Source organism: Cottoperca gobio, chromosome 10 (assembly GCF_900634415.1).
Source record: "Cottoperca gobio chromosome 10, fCotGob3.1, whole genome shotgun sequence".
NCBI lineage: Eukaryota > Metazoa > Chordata > Actinopteri > Perciformes > Bovichtidae > Cottoperca > Cottoperca gobio.
Window position 1 is genome coordinate 20,558,055 of NC_041364.1, and position 21,921 is coordinate 20,579,975.

Below are 21,921 nucleotides of genomic sequence, written 5' to 3' on the forward strand. Positions count from 1 at the left end.
GGTCAGGCTTTGTTGTCTCACACCCAGGAAAGAGATGTGATGGGCAGTGCAAGGAGATGACATGCTCTGCTGATTAAATAATTCCTCTTCAGATGTACAGTTTGTGCAAGAGCTAAATAGATCTACCTGCCTCTCTGAACCGTTCTAGTGGTAGGTAGCAGATTGGTGTGGAAGTAACAAGGTGGATTGAGTTGTTAAAATATGTTTTCATGTTTTATTGACAGCAAAGTATATTCTAACTACCAGCAGTCAGTTTGAGAGTTTTAATATTGCATCTAAAGATTTGTCAAAGTCCACATGACCAGAAGTATTCACATTTCTCCAAGAGTGTTGGTGCATGGGAAGCCCATGTCCTCAAAGCTTACATTGTACTCAAACTGCTACTATAACACTAGTAGACTATAGCTTTTCTAAAGATATGAAAATCTAAATTCTACTCAATCCATAAAATAAGTAATGACTTTATTCTCATTTGCTTATGAAAAAAATCTTATGTAAAGCAGTTTTTTCTGTCACATAGCTGCTTTACCTGTTATATGACGAGTGAAGCCGGTCACATAACAGCTAACTCTAGCAATGTGTAGCAGGTCAAATACTTGCTATTTTTCTTGTATAAATATATGAACAGAAACAGAAAGGAATGCCTCTGAAAGTCCACGCTCATCCATGGGTTAAACATTGTGTCCAAGATCAGTGTTATAACTGAACCACCAACTCTTTAGGTTCCCACTACCAGAAAGACTGATGGATCACATATGTCCACTCAATGACTCGACCACACCCAAAGAAATCCTATTTGAGAAGGTAAAAAAATGTAGCAGTGTCCCCTCTGTTGATGAGGGGCATTCCAGTGCACAGCCAAGACAGTGGAAATTCGTGTTCTTTATTATTATTTATTATTATTAAACATGAATTACTTGACATGTGATACTAATAAAGTTTATTGTGTGGTGGGGAACCCTCCAGCTCTGCCATCAGTAACCCCCCACCTCCACACCTGGACTCCTACAATGATCCGCCACTGTTAAATAAATCCCTGCAGGTCAGACAGGCTCCGGCACTGAATATGTTACATGGCCGTTTGTTTTGTAACCGTTTTTCCAAACTCGTCCAATGAGAACAACTGGACGGCGTCACATGACACAAAATTTACGTAACAGTGTTTTCCTCCTGCGCAGCTCCATTGAGAATAACTTGGACCTTCCTGGACTACCTCATGAGCCTGCAGTCAGTCAGTACTTCCCAGCAGCAGTAGCAGACATGAATGACCAGATATGCTTCACATAAGTGAGGGGACAGACTTCAAACAACCTGCTGGGTATGGGGACAGAGAGTGAGAGTATGTTGCAGCTTGCAGCGGAGGCTTTCCAGTCAAAAAACTTCGACCTAGCCGCGGATATCTACGAGTGCCAACTAGCGGGTCTCGGAGATCCAGGGAGCCGGCAGGAGTTGATGGTAAAGCGGGCTGACGCGCTCGCCTTTGGAGGCAAATTCACCGAAGCTTTAGATGTGTACCGACAAGCCTCGGAGACAGACAAACTGGGACCTGTTCACCTGAGCAACCTCATAGAGTACCTGACGGGTAGCACCAGGAGGCAAGAAGGTGACAGGATCCCGAAGAGAGGAGGTGAGGCGGGGGCGGCGGTGGCAGTTGGACGCCCGGGAGTTGGAGCCACAGGTTTCGGCTACGACTACTTCTCCTGCCGGATATGTCTGAGCTTTCTGTTCGAGCCGGTGACTCTGCCGTGTGGACACTGCTTCTGTAAGAAGTGTCTGGAGAGGGAGAGGAAGGAGAAGGAGCGGCCGGTGATGTGTACAGAGTGCAGGGACAGCTCCAGAGTAGCCGATGTGCAGAGTTACCGGGTCAACGTGGTGCTTAGCAACCTGCTGGCCAAGTGGTTCCCGACCTCGTACCAGGCCGGCCGGCTGAGGCGGGAGGGCAACGGGCTGTACGCCGAGAGGAAGATGGAAGCTGCACTGGAGAAATATAACCAAGCCATTACAATAGGTAGGACACTGAACTAATAACTGTTATATGTGTGAGAAACCTATTATAAAGTGGACTTCACAGAAAATGTTTAAGCAACGTAAGTGACTGTGCTAAATATTGTTGTTACTTTTTCTTTATAGTTATTCTTCAAGTGTTTTGCTAAATATATCATATCAGTTGACACACCATCAAACAATAATATCTCCGTTATAAAATGACTGTTTCATAAGTGTGGCACATTTTGCGGCAGTTAGCTGCCTCTGCTGGCACGAGAGAGTCACAGCACCATGTGTTGGATAACAACGTTATGTAGGCTGGGCTAGTGGTCCAAACATTGCGTAAGCGCGTAAGCACGTAACCCCCCCCCCCCCCCTCTCATTGTGTAATATCAAAAACAATGATTCAGGCAAATGTGGATCGAGGCTACAATTTCAGGTCTCCACTAGGGATACTAATGCTTAGAGCCATACCGGAGTGGTAATAAAACGGATGAACTTTGACCTATAGATGGGGATTATTAGTGGCGAAATAACCTAAAAAAGGCACAGATTTAAACTATATTTTGAGGCAGTTATTATTAAGATCCATAGTCTGGAGTAAAGCAGCTCATTCACTGTTTGAGCTGGTTATGAAAGTTTAAAGGGAACGTTTGCCCCAAAATCAAAACGCATATTATTCCTCTTACCTGTAGAGCTATTTATCAATGTAGGCCTAAATAGTTTTGGTATGAGGTGCCGAGTGTTGGAGATATCGGCCGTAGAGATGTCTGCTTTCTCTCAAATGTAATGGAATTAGATGGCACTTTGCTTGTGGTGCTCAAAGTGCCAGAAAAAAATCATTTTAAAAACTCAACAGCAATGTCTTTCCAGAAATCATGACCTGGTTACTCAAGATAATCCACAGACCTTGTTGTGAGCGGTTTCATGTCGGAACTATTTTCTTTCTACCGAACAACTGCCATACCACCCATCTTGAGTAACCAGGTCAGGATTTCTGCAAAGAGACATTGCTGTTGAGTTTTTCAAATTTATTTTTTGCACTGCACCACAAGCTGAGTGCCATAGAGTTCATAATAATGGAGAGAAGGCAGACATCTCTACGGCCAATATATCTAACACTCTGCAATTTACACCAAAACTATCTAGATTGATGAACAGCACTACCGATAACAGGAAAACTGTATTTTTGATTCTGGGGTAAACTCCCTTTTTAATAGTTGCTTGTTTCACTGACAATAGAATCCTGAGAAGTAGTTTCCCTGGTCGATCATTCGACAGCTGATAGTAGCACCAGTTTGAAACACAACAGCATCTCTGTTCACTGGGTCCCCACAAGAGCAATTATCTCCCGGCTGATGCAGTGCAGCTGCTCAGACACCAACAATTGACTGTTGTTGAGCTGAGTAGCTCCTCAGTCATAGAAAGGGATTGTTCTGAGCTGTCTTAATGTGCACCAAGATGCTATTCAAAGTGATTCAGCATGTTCAGCAAAAATGATTTGATAAATAATGATTCACAAAGAGTGCTATAACCACAATGACTTGCAGAAACGGCCTTTGATCTTGGCAGAGAAGTAAAAGGCTGCCCCATTTACTGTATCACTCCGACTACATTTGGGACATTAACTAAAGGCACACAATATCTAATTGAACACTTGTTTAACTAAATAATTTGTGAAAATTAGGTTGTGAGCTGAATCTCAGCAAAGCAAGAAAAGGGGTAGTGCTTGTGCTACTTGCAGAATCTGTGACTCACATTATCCTATTAATCAATATATTTTATGGAAATATATTTTTTGACCCTGTATAGTGTTTGTACTGGGCTGCAATACATTTTACTTTATTTTAAGTAAGATTTGAATGCAGGACTTCTTCTTTTTCTGTTATTACATAAAAGTCCAAATGCATTGATAACTATATTTTATTATTAGCTTGACAACAAAGGTTGCAAAAGTGCAAAACTAAAACAAATCCAATATCAGACACAACTGCAGAGTTTTGACCAAAACGTTGAAGCAGAATTCTATCTGAATTTGTGCAGAAATATTTTTTGGGTGCTTAACAAATGGACAAAAGTACAGTGTGTGTGTGTGTGTGTGTGTGTGTGTGTGTGTGTGTGTGTGTGTGTGTGTGTGTGTGTGTGTGTGTGTGTGTGTGTGTGTGTGTGTGTGTGTGTGTGTGTGTGTGTGTGTGTGTGTGTGTGTACTATGCATTAAATTAGTTCTCATCCCTCAAACGTGGGGATTCACCTAACAACTAAGTGGTAGATTTGATCTGGATTACCAATTGTTCTTCTGTGCTACTTTTACAAATATTGTGCCTGATACTACACACGCATTTACATCTTCAACCTAAAATATTTTTAATTGTCCTTTATAATAATCTCTTCTGCTCTCCTATACCTCCCTTATTTCATTGAGTGATTTACTACCTGTGCATGTTCACAAAAGCCAGGGAAGTATTTTCCTCTGATGCCTTTAGGGCGAGCTGCGACATTTGCATACATTTTTTTTATAGTTATGAAACCTTGAATGTGGGTGACCTTGATAGCGCTGCATGGTTTTGTGAGGCAGCACATTTCTTTCATAACGTGTTTTATAATGTGGAAATGATCCATCTTAAACATTCTTTCTTCCGTCTTACTTGAAACCTTATATCACCGGTCAATTTAGCTTTTTAAGACATAAGAATACAAACAAGTGGTGACGGTGGCCATGCATTTTATTTACAATTCTGCATTATGTTGTGATAATGTGTTATGTGTTGTCTTTGGCCTTTAGACTGTTGATAAGACAAAAACAAGCAATTTATAGACATCACTGTGGGCTCTTGGAAATTGTGATTTCACTATTATTCAATAATGACAAAATGTTGCAGCCCTATTCTCTTGTTAGTAACAACTGCCTACCTACCTGCCTTTCTTACCAACTGTCTCTCCTCTCCTCCTCAGCACCCATGGACCACATACTGTTCAGTAATCGCTCCCAGATCCACTCCAGTCTGAGACACTATAAAAAGGCCCTGAGAGACGCTGAGATGGCCTGCAGGCTCATTCCTCACTGGTCAAAGGTATTGAAGACAAATTGTTCTGCAGGATAAAAATATATGTAATAATCAGTTTATGTTATTAAAATGTTAACAGCTCCCTTTTGGATGTTAGATAAGTGATGTATCTTCCTCCTGCCTGCAGGGTCATGTTCGCAAGGCCCAGGCTCTGGTGTCGCTGGGCAGGACAGAAGGAAGCTCTGAGGGAGTACCTGCTCTGTCTGTCCATAGAGCCGGACTGTAGACTGGCCAAGACTGAGGCTCACAAGGTGAATACATAATTGTTTTGTCCAGTTGTATGTACTTTAAAGAAAAACATGACACACTGCATTATCATTGGAGATTGTTATATGATCATTAATGCATGCAGAATAATCACACATCACTGTATGTGCTCTTCTCTCAGCTCCTCGGTGATCTCCTGGCTCCGGTTACAGATCAGGTTCCTGAACACATCTCGGACTACTCCAACATACTGTCTTTCAGAGCTCACATCAAGAACAGCATTAACACTCCCTCCGAGGTAAGAGGTGCTCCACCTCCGATAGTTGAAAAAAATTAATAAAATGTGGCATTGAGGGGACATGAGGTTTCATTATCTTCTCCTTCCATCCTTTTCCTTCTCTCAGATCTTTAGTCCCAGCTTGTTGTCTTTAGCATCTGCTCCTTCTGCACCTGAGAGGTCAGAGGGCATTGAGGTCAGGAGGCCAGACCACTGTTTCCCCCTCAAAAGGAAATGGAGGAGCACGGAGGAGGAGGGAGGACAGGAGAGGAGAGGCGAATACAAGAGAGCCAAGTCTGGTGAGCTTTTTAGTTTTTGCACACGCACAACAACTGCACGTAGCCAAGCAACACATGCACACTCTCTCCATTAGCAGCATTTGTGTTTTATTTCCTATGTGATAATCTCTCCATTTAGAGCCAGCAGAGGCTCCACTGAGTTCTGGTGACGTCTTGGACTCGACAGATCTGGAGTGTTCTCTTTGTATGAGGTGAGATTCAGTCACACATCATGCAATAAAGTTAGTCGTTGTGTAACGTGTGCTACATCGCCAACGACAGTCATATAACCTGTGATACAATTATGTGATGAGCAGCAGTATTTAGGTCATTTATATACAGAAATACAGCCTGTAAGAAATAAATAAAGATAAAGAGTCTTTATCTTGGCTACAGACATTAACACCAACAGACAACACATTTATATTTATTTTAGATTTTATTTTGGACTAAAAAAGATAAATCTATTAAATAAACAAGAAACAAGGGGATTCCCATCTAATTAAAATAATCATTAGTTGCATATTCTTGTGTCTTTTTTATTTGTCTCCAGACTTTTCTACGAGCCAGTGACGACGCCGTGCGGTCACACATTCTGTCTTCGGTGTCTGGAGAGATGTCTGGACCACAATCCAAAGTGTCCACTCTGTAAAGAGGAGCTGTCTGAGGTAAGACTCCCCTACAGTGTTGTAATAACATACATACATCCGTCAGGTGCCATTCAGTGTGATCTGAATCCAGTATGCAGTTATCCAACCTTTTCTATAACTATGAACATATTTCTAATATAGTCTCTGTCTGTATCTCTCCCCAGTACCTGGTCCAGAAGCAGTTCTGTAAAACAGTATTAATGGAGAACCTGATATTGAAGTATCTTCCCTCAGAGCTCAAAGAAAGACAGAAAGTCCACCAGGATAAGATGGCTGAGTTCTCCAAGTAAGTGTGTCCTCCACTGCCTTTTAATCAGGTTTTATTTGTTCTGTTTTCTCTTCTCTTCTCAAATATAATCTTCTCACAGATGATGGTTTATGTGTGACTGACTCTATGTGAATATTCTGTACTGTTGACCCACTGACCTCCAGTAGATAACACACAGGTATCTGACACACTCAACTCGTAGCGTGCGTCATCTCAGTATCACTTCCCTGGAGCCTGGACAACTCAATAACTGACGTCTATTAAACTGGAGTGAAACTGATTCACTCTCTCAGTAGCCAGTGTTTGTTTTGGCATTTGGCCTGAAAATGAGTTGTGAGGAATGATGCAGTTATTCTGGAATTGTAGATGTGAAACTTTTCGTTGTATTAACACTTTAAGGACTTCTTGTTCACGTTGGCTTAAAAGTTGAGATTGAAAGTTCATTCATGACCTTGAAAACAGAAAGTTAATGTAAAAATATATAAAGCTGCAATGATTAGTCGATTGACAGAAAAAATAATCGCCAACTAAAGTGAATATCTTTGGGTTTTGGACTGGCAAAACAAGACATTTAAAGACAACACCTTGGACTTTGAGAAACTGGGATGGACATTTTTCACTATTTTCTGTAGACCAAACAACCTGTGTATATATATCTTCTTGTACCATGAGTCTGCTGTGCACCACATTAAACACATTCTCCTTTATTCTTGTCCCTCCTCAGTCTTAACAAGAATGTGCCTATATTTGTGTGCACCATGGCCTTCCCCACTGTGCCGTGCCCTCTCCATGTCTTCGAGCCCTGCTACAAACTGATGATCCGCCGATGCATAGAGGCAGGAACCAACTGCTTTGGCATGTGTCTGGGAAACAACCTCAAAGGGTCAGTGCTGGGACAGAACCTGCGTATGCTTGGTTATTACCGGTATGTGTTTAATACACAAGTGTCCGGGTGTGTATCCAGAAAGTGTAACATTGCTCCTCCTGTCTCCAGGTTTGTAGACTATGGGTGCCTGTTGGAGATCCGCGATGTGCAGTTCTTTTCCGACGGCCGCTCAGTTGTGGACACCATCGGCAGACGGAGGTTTAAAGTTATTCAGCACAGCGAGAGGGACGGATACAACATGGCTGATATAGAGTACCTGGAGGATGTTAAGGTATGAGGGAGAAAGAAATGCCAGGAGGGGGAGAGGGATGATAAGATGGAGAAGTGATGGCTTAATAGAGAATTACCAGAAGATGTTGTAACTCAAAGGTGTGTGTGTGTGTGTGTAGGTGGAGGGTGTGGCAGAGCGTGAGCTGCAATCTCTACATGACACAGTGTACGACCAGGCCTTGGTGTGGGTCGACTCTTTGAAGAAGGAGCAGAAGGAACGCATTGAAGGACACTTTGGACCCATGCCTCAGAAAGACTCTGAAATTCAGGTACACACAAATGACAAAGTAACACTTAAATTATTCATGCTTCTTGCAAATGTATTTTGTTTCTTTTGAAATAAAAATATGATTTGTGATGCAACACACACTGAAAACGTGTTTTTGACAATAGGATTTAGGACTCAAATGCCTCAACTATCATAATAAGACCCAAGTTGAAATAAACCGGAGTATTTGTACTTTACTTTACTATTTTGTCTTTAAAACCCTCTCCCCTCTCTCCTCTTCCTTCAGGACAGTCCTAACGGTCCCTTGTGGTGTTGGTGGTTATTAGCTGTTCTTCCGTTGGAAGGCCGAGCCCAGCTGCCCTTCCTGGCCGTCACCTCTCTGAGGGATCGCCTCTGTGGCATCCGCAAGGTGCTGCTCTTTATCGCCCACAGCAGGCTCCGGTGACGAGCCCTCCACAAAGTGTGCACCACACCTGGATAATACAGTAACACCCCCGCCCCTGCACACACAACCTCCTTCTCCCAAAGCAGCAGTTGACCTGCTAGTCTTCCTTTTTTGATCCGCAAAGAACTGATGTTGTTGCACCTTCCTTGTTGTAGCGCCAGCCCATTCCGGACGCAGCGCTGGACTACAATCAACAGCAAACTTTTACAAAGCAACAAAGAATGTTGACTTGAAGACATCGATATCTTCCATTCATAGCATTCTCGAGCTATGTTCAGACAGGAGGGAAATCAAAAGAGACGTGATTTAAACAGAATCATCTCCTTCCATTGATACATTTCTTGTCACAGTAACGATGCTAATGCGCACATGCTAAGTATAAGTTTTTGTCTAACATCTCCATGTGTACGACAACAAACTGTGGTGCTGCTATGTCTTCATTTGTCCAAGTTTCACTGTTGCCTTTCTGGCCCTCCTCCATTTTTCAGTATGATATGAGTGATTTCTCCTGTATGAACATAGCTATGAAGCAAACTCCCCAGTTCAGACGACTAAGTGGCAAATATACATTCTGCAAGAGACCAAACTATGAATTTGCCTTTTGTGTAAATACACTCACTACTGATGAGTGAATTATGACGACAATACTGATTAAGATGTGATTAATTGGTATGCCCATTACTAAGTTTAGACATCTACAGATAAACCTGTGTGTTTACTATTCTGCCACATTTTACCATAACCTAAATCATATTTTTGGCTGCTATTCTGTCTTCCCTCCTTAATTGTGACTCTACCACCTGCAGCTGACTTACAAGCGACTGAACCATTGGCATTGGCGTGCTTTAAGGCTCTTGTTTTTGAGTTTTATTCATCATTTTTATTTGTCGGATTATTTATTTTGTCATTATTTTTTCATGCAGTGAAATTGTTTACATTTGACAGAAAGAGATGTTGAGCTGCTCACTTCTCAAAGGCTTTTCACCCCAAACATCAGCAATAATACCCCGGTAACTGGAGGGTATTATTACTGTACAAATAACATAAAACACTATTTACACAGTCATGAGGGGGTAAAGACTTGGAGCCAACATGGCTGCCACTGACCAGGACAAACTCTGGAAACTAGAGTCAAGAGCAGATTCTCTCCCAGGCCACATATTTATAGATCACCGGTGACCCAAATCAGTATTTTTATTGGCCCGACACAATCCCAGCGATGTTGACTTATTTGGATTCCCTCCCTGGCAGCGGCCTCTTCATAGCAGAGACCCTTGTAATACTTAAAGGCTTGAATAGAGCCTGTCAGTAATGCAGAAAGCAACATCTGGATTTCTGTTACCATTATGTCCTAAGTGTATTTATTCAGTATTTATTCTCACTTATTTTGCACTTCCACTTTATGTAAGGGAAAGAAATGGTGCAGACAGACCTAAGGATGTAGTATTTGGATTACTACAGAATGAAGTCAAAATGTTGTGGTGGGTAAATGGCACATAGCAGGTACACCACTGCAAAAGATCTGTTTGATGTGTGCTATGAGTAAAGGCTGGTGCCTTCTGTCCGCACAATTACATGGTGTGGAACATTTTACATGTTAAGTACGACATACCAGGCTCATGTTAAGGTTCAGTTTCTCCCTTTCATGGAAATGTCCATCCATCGAAACATGATTTTCACAGAAAATAAATGAATTTCTGAGCAAATGATGCTGTGTGGAAACATGCTGAGGCCTTGCTGATGTCTGTGACATGACTGTTATTACATGGCAAGAGCTTATCTCTGGAAAAAGGCAAGAGATTGTTGAACTTTGCCTTCTAAATCTTTTATTTTATATACATGTTTGATGATGTTTCGATGTCAATCGGGTTCTTTGTATTTTAGACTTTTCTTCATTTATTTCATGTGTAATCGTGTCATGTCAGATCATCCACTTTTATTATTTTGTTTTATAAGGGCCAAAGCCATGTAATGCTAAAAAATGGAGAAACTGATTACATTTAATACCACAATCTTTTAATATTTTCCCCATAACAAATGTTAATATTATAGTCAGATGGTTGCAATATGACACAATCGAACAGCAATGGTGTATTATAATTTATTGAGTAATGACCCAAGTGTTAAAGTCTATTGGAAGATGACTGTCTTCAGAGACGTTAATGTTGTAACTAGTAACCACTAAGAAGTGATGAAGCTCAAATTTGGCAGGAAAGGGAAAAGCCAATAGTCAGATATAATCACACCGCCAGTGTAAAAGCATGTCGCACAGATATTCAGAGACAAACGTATTTCCTGATAGACGTGAAGGGAAAATCCACCTAAAATGAAATCGCATGTTTTTCCTCTTTTAATTTTTCTTACAACGTGTGAACATAAGTAAAAGTTAAAAAACAACAACAGTAAGACTCCCGTGATGACGGAGATCATCATTGACTGTAAAGCCTCTTGATGTTTTGTCTGTCACATGACACCAAAATGGGTTCGGGCTAAAATCTGATATATCTGTGCATTATTGTTCATCTGTGACAGCGGTTCTAGTGCCTTAAATTATACTTCTTCCATTTTCACTTTGATGTATGAACTAAAATTGCAACTACTGTGTGCTAATGTTTTGTGTGACAACCTGGAGTTCCTTAAATAACATCTTAAGATGATGTCTTTAAGAACATGGACTATGTCGGAGGTGTTTGAGATATCTTTCTTCAACATGACACCAATTTACCCTAATCTGTTTTCTCATTTTGTTCCCAGAATACTACATATCTAATGTAAGCATAGTTCCGCATTTTGGGAAATAAGCTTATTAGAGTTATTGGAGAGGATCGATACCGCTCTCGATGTACGTTAAATCCAGCAGCTGGTTAGCTCAACTTAATAATAAACCTCCCTTAAAACCACAACTTGTCGCATTTGTTTTTTTAAACAAACAAACATTATAACACGATAATTAGTTTAGAGTTAGAGTTAGAGTTTCGGGCCAAAGGTTCTTAAAGACATTGTGGGATTGAATTGCCTTCGGTAACCAACCCCGCTGTCCTGGTTGAATCATACTAATAACAGTAATTACAGCCAATTGCTACCTTTTTTGGTGCTTTTTATTTAATATATGGAAAACGGTGCATATTTTCATCTGATGAGATTTCATATGCTTTGGATTCCTCACAGCGATGATTCAAGAGGAGATGTTAATCAGGGAACAGCACAGGTTATAAACTGCCCAGTTGGGACGTGAATTCAGTGGAAGTTGTCTTGTGTTGAATCCTGAAAGTTCAGGATGGGTTTAAGCTGCTGTTTGTGGCTTGATGATATCATTTTGACATTGCATAGCTCTCTAAAGTCTTGATCATTTTAATGATGCTGACAAACTGGCACTGACAAACCTTGTATGTTCGTGTTGGGTTAACAAGAACCACAACAAAATAACAACAGAAGTAGCAGGAATGGGATCTTTTTTTGATATTTTGTTATCCAGCTATGCAAAAAACAAACTGTAGGATGGCGGATTATTGCCCTTTGATATCATAACCTTTCAGAATTCAACCCTTGACCTTTTGAGGAAGTGAAACTACCTCTAGCATCCTCCAAGAGCTCTTCCACAAAGACAGATAGAAAAACTATGCTTCCTAATTGTGTTGTATTCCTGTGATTGTTGTAATTTGAAAGTCAAACAAACAAACAATGTATATAATCTGTATCACTGCTCCAAAATGTACTTTTGTATTGTAAATTATGTCCATGTTGAAATACAGCATCTTCATCAAGTAAAACTGCAAATGTGTCAATTCAAAAGATTCTGTGTATGTATGTGAAGTGTTTGGAGGAGCACTGGATTTAATCACCTGGCAAAGTAAACAGCGTCTTGAAATGTCAACCTCCTTTATGTTGACAAAATTCTGATATAACAATCATAGGGTTCAAATATAAATCTACATGTCTTTTGTTCAGTCGCTACATTGCCTGCTTCTTTCAAAGGTAGTTAACCTCCTGTCGAACTCCATGGCCTCTAAATGTGTCCGCTGAATTCGTACAAGATGAATTTGTGTATGTCTCGACATTTGATGTTTTCTGTACGTTTCTGTTTTTGATAGTAAAACTTTAGTGTGCGTTACTTTTGCAAAAGTACATTCTTGGAGCTACAACTTGTGAATAAAGCAAAAGGTTGGTGTTGCCAGTCCTGCGTAGGATTGTTCTTTTTCACACATACATACGTCTCCAATATGTTTGAGCTGCACACTCACAGAAAACACACAGTGTTAATGTGCAGCTGGATGACAGATATACAGAGAGAGGAAGCTGGAAGACAGGAAGAATGTTTATGCAAGCAATGCAAATGTAGGTCAGTCAGAGTTAGAAACTTATTAGGGAAAGAGACGGAGGGAAAGAGCAGTCTCCTTCCCTTCCTGGCTCCCTCTTTATTTGTTGCTCTTCAGTATAATTACACTGCAGATTAGCAAATTTAGCTCGTTGCAGTCCCATAAGGACTCATGCCAACCCTGAGGCCTCTAAATATAGAGGCAGAGAAGCTTAATTGAGACCAGCATATTGCATGCAGTACATTTCTTTCATGCAAACATTTACTTGGTGTGCAGGATGTCAACTCTCACCAGACTCAATAAAGTGCACTGGTCGGTCTTTGTTGTCAAATTATCCCTCAACCACAAGGCAATATAAAACCTTTTAGACAAATGTTCATTACGTGTTTAGCATCACAGTGAAGAACAGCAAGTCATTCCTCCACGACCACCACAGTGCTTTAATTTATACAAACATGTTTTCTCACAGTTACAAAACTATTTGAATAGGTTTAGTAAAAGATCCTGGTTTGGATTAATTTAATGTAAGGAGATCAGGCTGCCTTGTATAGCAATGTCGATCTGTCCACCTCGTTAGTCCAAATATCTCAACAACTATTGGATTGATTGCCACGACATTTTGTACAGAGTCATGGTTCCCAGAGGGTGAATCCTAATGACTGTGTCTTTTCATGTAGCGCCACCAGCAGCATTAGAGTTTTAGTTTCAAACTAGATGTCTTGAAAATTATTTGATGGATTGCCATGAAATTTGGTTCTGACATTCCCCCTCAAAATGAATTCTAACCACTGATTTTCCATCTTTTTGTAGCATCATCATCAAGTCAAAGTTTTAATTTGTCCAATACTTTGGGTTATGAAAAAAACATGTGCAAAACTAAGCTACAGCTATACCTTTACTGTTTTGAGTTAATAAGCAAATATATGTTCACAAACTGGAATGGCATCGTTAACATGATCTGCTAAACATTAGCATGTTAGCATTGTCATTGCAAGCATGTTAGCATTTGGGTGTTAGCATTAGCTGAAAGCAGTACGGCCTCACAGAGCTGCTGCCACGACCGTAGACCTGGACGTCCATGCGGTACACTCTTAGATATGTTTAAATGAAAAGCATAAAGAAACTGATTTCCATATTTCTGTTAGTGGCAAAAAGCTTGTCACCTAATAACTGGCTCAATCTTTTGCAAAATCACAACAGATTCTAATGAAAAAAAGTAACATGAACATTATATTTAGCTTTTTGTCTAACTGAAGTACTGGGGAGCATTTTCTTTTTTAAATCTAAAGCCACTGTACATGCCAAAATGAAAAACGATCAACTGTCCAATCACAGCTTGGGGTCTGAACCGTGGTTATCGTCCATGTCATGTTTAATTTGTTCCACTTTAGGCATCTTAAACCTTCTATCATTTTAAACAACGCTACTATCATGTTTTGTGTGTAATGAAATGAGAGGAACATTGATATGAATAAGATAGAATCTGGTGAGGAGGACCTGTAATCTGTCTTTAGCTGTAATAAGATAATGTCATCATCGATTGCACAGTTCTTACAAATGTCTCACTGGAAACAAAGCGGTCAACAACAGCAACACGGGTCTGTTTTTCCAGCAGGTTTAAACCAGCCAGTGTTGTCGTTGTGGTGTTAACTGAAATTCACTGTCACAGTAGGCTCACTCCAGTTCGTACACAGAGGTCAATGAGTTTGGGCGAGTCTGACCAAACAACAAAGCATGCAGAGTATGTCTAATCAGCTGTCGTGTTTCCTGTGGAAGTCCAGCTTGTCCTCTGCTGCCGGAGATATGTTGTGTCAAGTAAAAAACACACATTCAACCTTTAGCAATATGACAGCAAATGGTACAAACTTGTAGCTTTGAATGTCCACTTGAAACTGCAAACAGCCAGATACTTAAACCTTTCAGCTACTTTGCTGTACATGCTGTTTGTGTCAGGTTCTTAAAGCTGCACTAATACAATTTATTTTTATATAAGCAAAAAATCACATGACAACTTGTAAGTGCTTGCAGTAATGTGCTTGTAAATAATCACCAGACTCTGAAGTGCAGAGTCTGCACAGAGCTTTATAGAAAGCTGCCGAGCGTTTTAGCGTCTTCCAGCTTGTTGTTTTGGTTTATATGGACAGCAACTGTAGGCTACTGTTTTGGTTCAGTCTCAACGTTCTCATCAGTGTCTGTTTTCAGTGAAAGAGCTCTGGAAACCCAGGTATGCTACCTGCCCAGCACTAGATAGCAGACAGACAAACTAGCTATTAGCTGGTGGAAAAAGTGAAGCCTTTAGCGGCTAAAGAGCCAAAATATTCCCTACGGTAATGGTGAACACCAAAACAGAGATATATGACTATTGCAGGCAAGAAACCTGACTCCAAATGTATGGTAAAGCCAGTTAAAACACTTACACTAACCGTTCACTAACACATTAGCCAACTTCAAAGGTGATATGCAGGTGTTATATTTTTTCGCTGCTTCTAAGTGGTTAGAAATGCAGGTTAAAGCAGGTTCAATCTCAGAACCCATCGACTACAGGTCAGACGTCGATTTTACCTTTTTCTCAAGTAGCCAGTTTAAACTCATTAAAAGTTTATTTTTTAACTAATAAAACGCTAAATCGTTTTCAGGCGATAGCCAATGGGTTCCAGATTGTAATTTGGCCTCTCCAGACGGACTGTATACCTGCATACAACCAAACGGTCAATACTACAGACATAGGCTACTACAGACGGAAACCAGAACTCTTCCGATTCCAAAATCTTGTAATGTTGCCTGCTATAGGCTAGTTGCTATAGAGATTAATGCAGGTTTGGTAAGTAACGTGGATGATTCGTGTTACCTGTTTAAAGTGAGAGACTGAAACTGTTCTGCCGTTGTTTCCTGATGATACAAAAATGAATCACTGAACTTTACCAAATGATATAAAGTGACACCAGGAAAGAGGTTTGACTGTGTGGGAGAATTAAGCCTATTTTCTGGTTACTTAAGTTTTATATTTGTCCCTCCTCTGGGCAGAAAAGTTTAATTTAATGTCTGACACACTATCAGACATGGAAGTGCTTTAGCATTAAATTGATTTCAACACAGAATTTTGAGAACTGTAATTACTTTCAACACTAAGAAGATTTGTTCACAGCAGGATTAGGAGCTTTTATTTTTGTTTATGCAAGTCTTTTTTGAAAAGTTGCTGTTATCTCTTACTGATCGTAGTGGCCTAAGTCGACATTAATACCCCCCGACTCCCCCTTCTTGTCTCCTCACCTCTGTGATTGCTGCCAAGTTGGTTTGTTATATAACCTGTAACTGAGAAGGTCAGCACTTAGCAGTCATTGCTATGGATACTTGGCACGGACACACACACATCGTACATCTTGGCTGGTCCACTTTGGAGCTGTGTGTGTGTGTGTGATAGTGCGTGTATTAGAAGTAGGGCAGCAGCAGTGTTACCTAACTCACCCAGAAAAGACATCTGGGGAGTTTAAGCAGCCCTCTCACTGATTACAGCTTCCTGTACGCACACGCACGCACACACACAAACACACACACACACACACACGCACGCACACACACAAACACACACACACACACACGCACACACACACACACACACACACACACACACACACACACACACACACACACACACACACACACACACACAGGTTTATGTTGTACACACACTGATGCACACCCACACACACATCCTGGCCACACACGAGGGGAATGTCACTCACAGATGTGATACGTGCTTACATGCCAAGGCTGTTCACTGAGTGTTCATGACACTTTATTTACTGTAAGTAATCAATTGAAAAAATGTTTTGCAAGTTTTTAATAAATTAGTATAATCTATTGTGTTACAAAATGGGTTTAAGTTAGTTTCATGCAAAAAGGCTGGTTCATGTCCTGATCTTTCCTGTTTTATATCATATTAAAGGGAATATTTGTGTCTTTCGGTTTATCAAAACCAGACATTTAAAGACGCTTTGGACTTTGATGAGAAACTGGGATGGACATTTTTCACTATTTTTTGACATTTTATAGACCAAATTATTTAATTGAGTAATCTAGTAAGTAGTCAGCAGATTAATTGATAATGTAAATAATCGTTAGTCGCAGTACCAATTAGCCTGTGAAAACAATTTTGCAAAACAGTACATTTAAAGTCGAAACAAATTTGATTTCTAATAGAGAGCCTGCGTTACAAACTGTGGTATAGAGTTTGAAAGACATGGCATCTACCGGTGGGTCTAATGAAAGATGACATGGTGCATTATGGGTAATGTAGGATCCAGTATTTCTGACGCTTTTCTAACACGGAGAGCTATAAATCAAGATATCTCAGCCTGTACTGCTTTCATGTAGAGCTTTGGTTTTTTAATGTGACACATGTGGGTAACCTTTCTTAGTGGAAGAGCTCTATCAGATTGCTGGACGACTCCTTTAAAGGCCCTTTAATAGGACAGGAGCCTGTTTTGAGGATTCAACAACTGAGAATCATAAAAAGTTTTTTTTTGTATTCATTTATGATATTGTTCCAAATGTCTCATTACACTTCTAGGGATGCAATACTGATTGGTAAATGACGATTTACTTAATCCTTTATTTATTAGCCTAACAGCAGTGAAATCTATATTGATAGTAAAGAAAAGTCCTATAAAATATCCACCAAGTGCTCATTTTTTGTTTTTAATCGTAGAACTCTGCTGAGGTTGCTAAAAAAACCAAATTGACAAAAATACAGAGGAGTTGACCTCAGTGGCCTCAGTATTAACTAAAGCCCTGTTGTAGACGATAATCTATGGCAGAGAGAATGAACAGAAATACTGATATCACTATAAAATCTGTTGTCTTGAAATATGGGTTAGAAAATAAAAAGGATTTACCAGAAATAAAAGACACGCATGCTTTCACTTAAGTGTTTCACACTGGGTTATAATGCACTAAAGGCATTTTAACTTTCAACCACAAATAGCTTATAATAACATTTTCTTTATAACTCCACTGCAGAAACTGTGTACACACAGATAACAAACAGAAGACTGATTTCATTTGTTCTTTACTGCACATGTTATGTACAATACAAATTCTCAAAAGGCAATACAAAATAAAACCAAATGCATAAAACATATAGTTACTGTGAGATAGATGGATTTAATGGATGGAAAGGAAGCTTTCAGCCGTGAAACTTCCTTTAGTGATGCATCCGGCAGAAAAATCAATCTCCAAGTTATTAATCAGCAGTGTTTGGATTTCTGTTTCATTTACATGTTTTTGGTTGGGATTAGAAAATGTTTCATAAGCACCCGCAACACGCTGCCAACATGAAGCACTGAAAAGTATTAAAAACACATTGTAATTGTGATAATTTCCTTGATTCCTGCACAGATTTTTGGAGAAGATAGATTTGTTTAAGATGCCGACAGACAACTGTGTAAGTTATGTATTCAAATTATCAAAAGAGAAAATTAAAAATATAATTTACATTGAACGACCTGCAACATGTCAGACACACTCAGCACTCGCTAACACAGCAAACATTAGTGTAGTGTCAGTGGATCGTGTTAGAAGGAATATATTTGCCTAAAGAACCTGATGCACAGACAGCAGATTGAAGAAACACGGATCAGCAGTTAGTTCAGCAAATCCTTCTCCAGCCCAACATGGATGTTATCCCATTTTACGCTCTGTTCACAATATTTTCCACATTCCTCAAAGTGTGAGCATGTAAAACTGCTTTAAAATAAACACACGCACACACACACACACACACACACACACACACACACACACACACACGCACAAACTGAGACTGACTGAAAGATTTTTGTCTTCGTCTCTTTATCATCACTTTTTTTTTATCCTCTTTATAAAATAATTTTATCATCCCTGAAATATTTAGTGATATCGGGTGAAATCATACTTTAGATGAACATTTATATTTTCTGCTGTGAGAGGTATTTCCTCTCATTCAGGCACATTGTAACATACTAAGACTGTTGAAAAAATATGAATCCACTTCAAGTAAGACGCATTAACGTTTGGGGTCCTACCCTGTCGTTTAGAAAAGATGAATGTACAACATAAAGAAAGAAGGAGTTAGACGGAGCCTGTCTGTAGGATAGAAACCAGGAAGTAAGAAAACAACAACTCTTTGTGTGCAAATGCATTGTGGTCCATCCAGACTCTCGACCCACTTCCACCCTCTTGCAGATTTGACCAGATTGGGCCTATGTACAAGATCTTACTAAAACCTGTGCCGTCACTGGACAATCTGGGGCATCTCGCTCCAGGCTTTGGCCTTCTTCTTGGCCATTGCCATCCAGGGAGGCTCATCCTGGGGCAGGGCCGGGGGAGGCAGGCCTCGCTGGGAGGCCGGGGTCTGGCTGGAAAGCCCCGGCGCTCTCGAACCAGACTTTTCCGAGGTGGTTCTCAATGAAAAGGTAGGGGAGGTAAGTGTCGTGTCGTGAGGCTGGTGTGTCTTGGATGAGGGGGCAATTTTGATGGGTGATGGCGAGCTTGTGCAAGAGGGAGATTTTTGGGGAACAGAAATCGCAATCGGAATTGGGGTCGACAGAGATCTTTGGGGTGAGTTAGGTTGGGGGGGGTGATTGGTGATGGCAGGGGGAAGATGGAAGGGTTTTGGAGGGACGGGGCAGGGGAGAGGCTGGGATTTAGGAGGTTGAGCTGGCACCGGAGTTGGATGACAGAGAACCTTCCTGACCTCCTTCTCTGCAGACGCAGAAGGCTTACTGATCTCCAATGGACCCACTGGAAGAAGAAACAATTAGAAACACACACATGTCAAATGTATACATACATTTATTCTATTTGTCAAAGAAATTTGCTTTTTAATTTGTTTATTTTTGACACAAATTGAAATCATCTGCTTTAAATCTGTTAATGCACATGAATATAATTATTTCCTAGACATGGAAATGAGCATTGACACAACAATATACTGTTTGTAAAATCTTCTCTGCCTCAATAAAATATTGAAATAATAAGTAAAAATATAAAATAAAAATAAAGTGAAAAAAAGTGCAGGAAACTGCATAAAATGATGAATGTAACAATATATGAACAGTACTAGTAGCAGCTCTTTGAGTTACTGGTGAGCAAAAGAGGAACGAAACATAATAATTAGTTGATATAATTGATAATTGATATGATGATTTTTTATAGTTATGTTTTTTCACTTTTACTCTGTTCTGGACCAGCACTATTTTTTCTATTATTTGCCTATATATATATATATATATATATACATATACACAGGACTGTCTCAGAAAATTAGAATATTGTGATAAAGTTCTTTATTTTCTGTAATGCAATTAAAAAAACAAAAATGTCATGCATTCTGGATTCATTACAAATCAACTGAAATATTGCAAGCCATTTATTATTTTAATATTGCTGATTATAGCTTACAGCTTAAGAAAACTCAAAAATCCTATCTCAAAAAATTAGAATAGTTCCTCAGACCAAGTAAAAAAAAAAGATTTATAACAGCAAAACAAAATCAAACATTTGAAAATGTCCATTAATGCACTCAGTACTTGGTTGGGAATCCTTTTGCACGGATTACTGCATCAATGCGGCGTGGCATGGAGGCAATCAGCCTGTGGCATTGCTGAGGTGTTATGGATGCCCAGGATGCTTCAATAGCGGCCTTTAGCTCATTAGCATTGTTGGGTCTGGTGTCTTTCAGCTTCTTCTTCACAATACCCCACATATTCTCTATGGGGTTCAGGTCAGGGGAATTGGCAGGCCAATCGAGGACAGTAATGCCATGGTCAGTACACCAGTTACTGGTGGTTTTGGCACTGTGGGCAGGTGCCAGATCATGCTGGAAAATGAATTCCTCATCTCCATAGAGCTTTTCAGCAGACGGAAGCATGTAGTGCTCTAAAATCTCTTGGTACACAGCTGCATTTACTCTGGGCTTGATGAAACACAGTGGACCAACACCAGCAGCTGACATGGCTCCCCAAACCATCGCTGACTGTGGGAACTTCACACTGGATTTCAAGCAACTTGGATTTTGCTCCTCTCCAGCCTTTCTCCAGACTCTGGCGCCTTGACTTCCAAATGAAATACAAAACTTGCTTTCGTCTGAAAAGAGGACTTTGGACCACTCTGCAACTGTCCAGTGCTTCTTTTCCATAGCCCAAGTCAGACGCTTCTTCCGTTGTCTTGAGTTCAGAAGTGGCTTGACCATGGGAATACGGCTATTGTAGCCCATTTCCCGGACACGTCTGTGAACAGTGGCTTTTGATACCTGGACTCCAGCTTCAGTCCACTGTCTTTGAAGCTCCCCCAAATTCTGGAAGCGACTCTTCTTCACAATGCTGTTAAGGCTGCGGTCATCTGTCTTGGTTGTGCAGCGTTTCCTGCCACATTTCCCCCTTCCAACAGACTTTTTGTGGATGTGCTTTGAAACTACACTCTGTGCACAGCTTGCTCTTTGAGACATTTCTTTTTGTGTCTTACCCTCCTGATGGAGGGTGTCAATGATGGTCCTCTGGACAGCAGTCAGATCAGCAGTCTTCCCCATACTTGTGATTTAGTTTACTGAACCAAGCTGAGTGTTTTTCAAGGCTCAGGAAACCCTTGCAGGTGTTTCGAGTTAATTAGACGATTCAAGTGATTCGTTGAACACCCTACTAGTATACTTTTTCATGATATTCTAATATTTAGAGATAGGATATTTGAGTTTTCTTAAGCTGTATGCCATAATCAGCAATATTAAAATAATAAAAGGCTTGCAATATTTCAGTTGATTTGTAATGAATCCAGAATGTATGACATTTTTGTTTTTTTAATTGCATTACAGAAAATAAAGAACTTTATCACAATATTCTAATTTTCTGAGACAGTCCTGTATATCTAAAGTGTGAAGATCATTTCATGTTGTTGGGTTTGTTGCAGTAGCAGAGTTTGTCCACATGAGGTCAGAATTGCATCAGTCAAAAGCTTTACTTAGTAGAAGAGTGAAGTTTAATCTAAGATCATTAAAGAAATCCAGAATTTTA

The 21,921-nt window shown here is 40.1% G+C and overlaps 2 protein-coding genes across 2 annotated transcripts in view; one reads left to right on the top strand and one right to left on the bottom strand.

Annotated features, from left to right (window-relative positions):
* The first annotated feature begins 1,199 nt into the window (after positions 1-1,199).
* Positions 1,200-12,735, top strand: LOC115014557 (LON peptidase N-terminal domain and RING finger protein 3-like). The gene is given in 13 exon segments (XM_029441521.1): positions 1,200-2,008; positions 4,939-5,057; positions 5,179-5,226; positions 5,228-5,302; positions 5,440-5,556; positions 5,663-5,834; positions 5,953-6,025; positions 6,367-6,481; positions 6,628-6,749; positions 7,456-7,614; positions 7,726-7,888; positions 8,007-8,156; positions 8,403-12,735. Coding segments are annotated over 13 exon segments (2,160 nt in total). The 5' UTR covers positions 1,200-1,320; the 3' UTR covers positions 8,562-12,735.
* A 5,192-nt stretch (positions 12,736-17,927) lies between these two features.
* The window catches only part of LOC115014416 (uncharacterized protein KIAA1211-like), a 43,482-nt gene continuing 39,488 nt past the window's right edge, over positions 17,928-21,921 (bottom strand). Inside the window, 1 exon segment of the mRNA XM_029441237.1 lies at positions 17,928-19,657. Within this exon segment, the coding sequence (XP_029297097.1) occupies positions 19,149-19,657 (509 nt within the window). The 3' untranslated portion in view covers positions 17,928-19,148.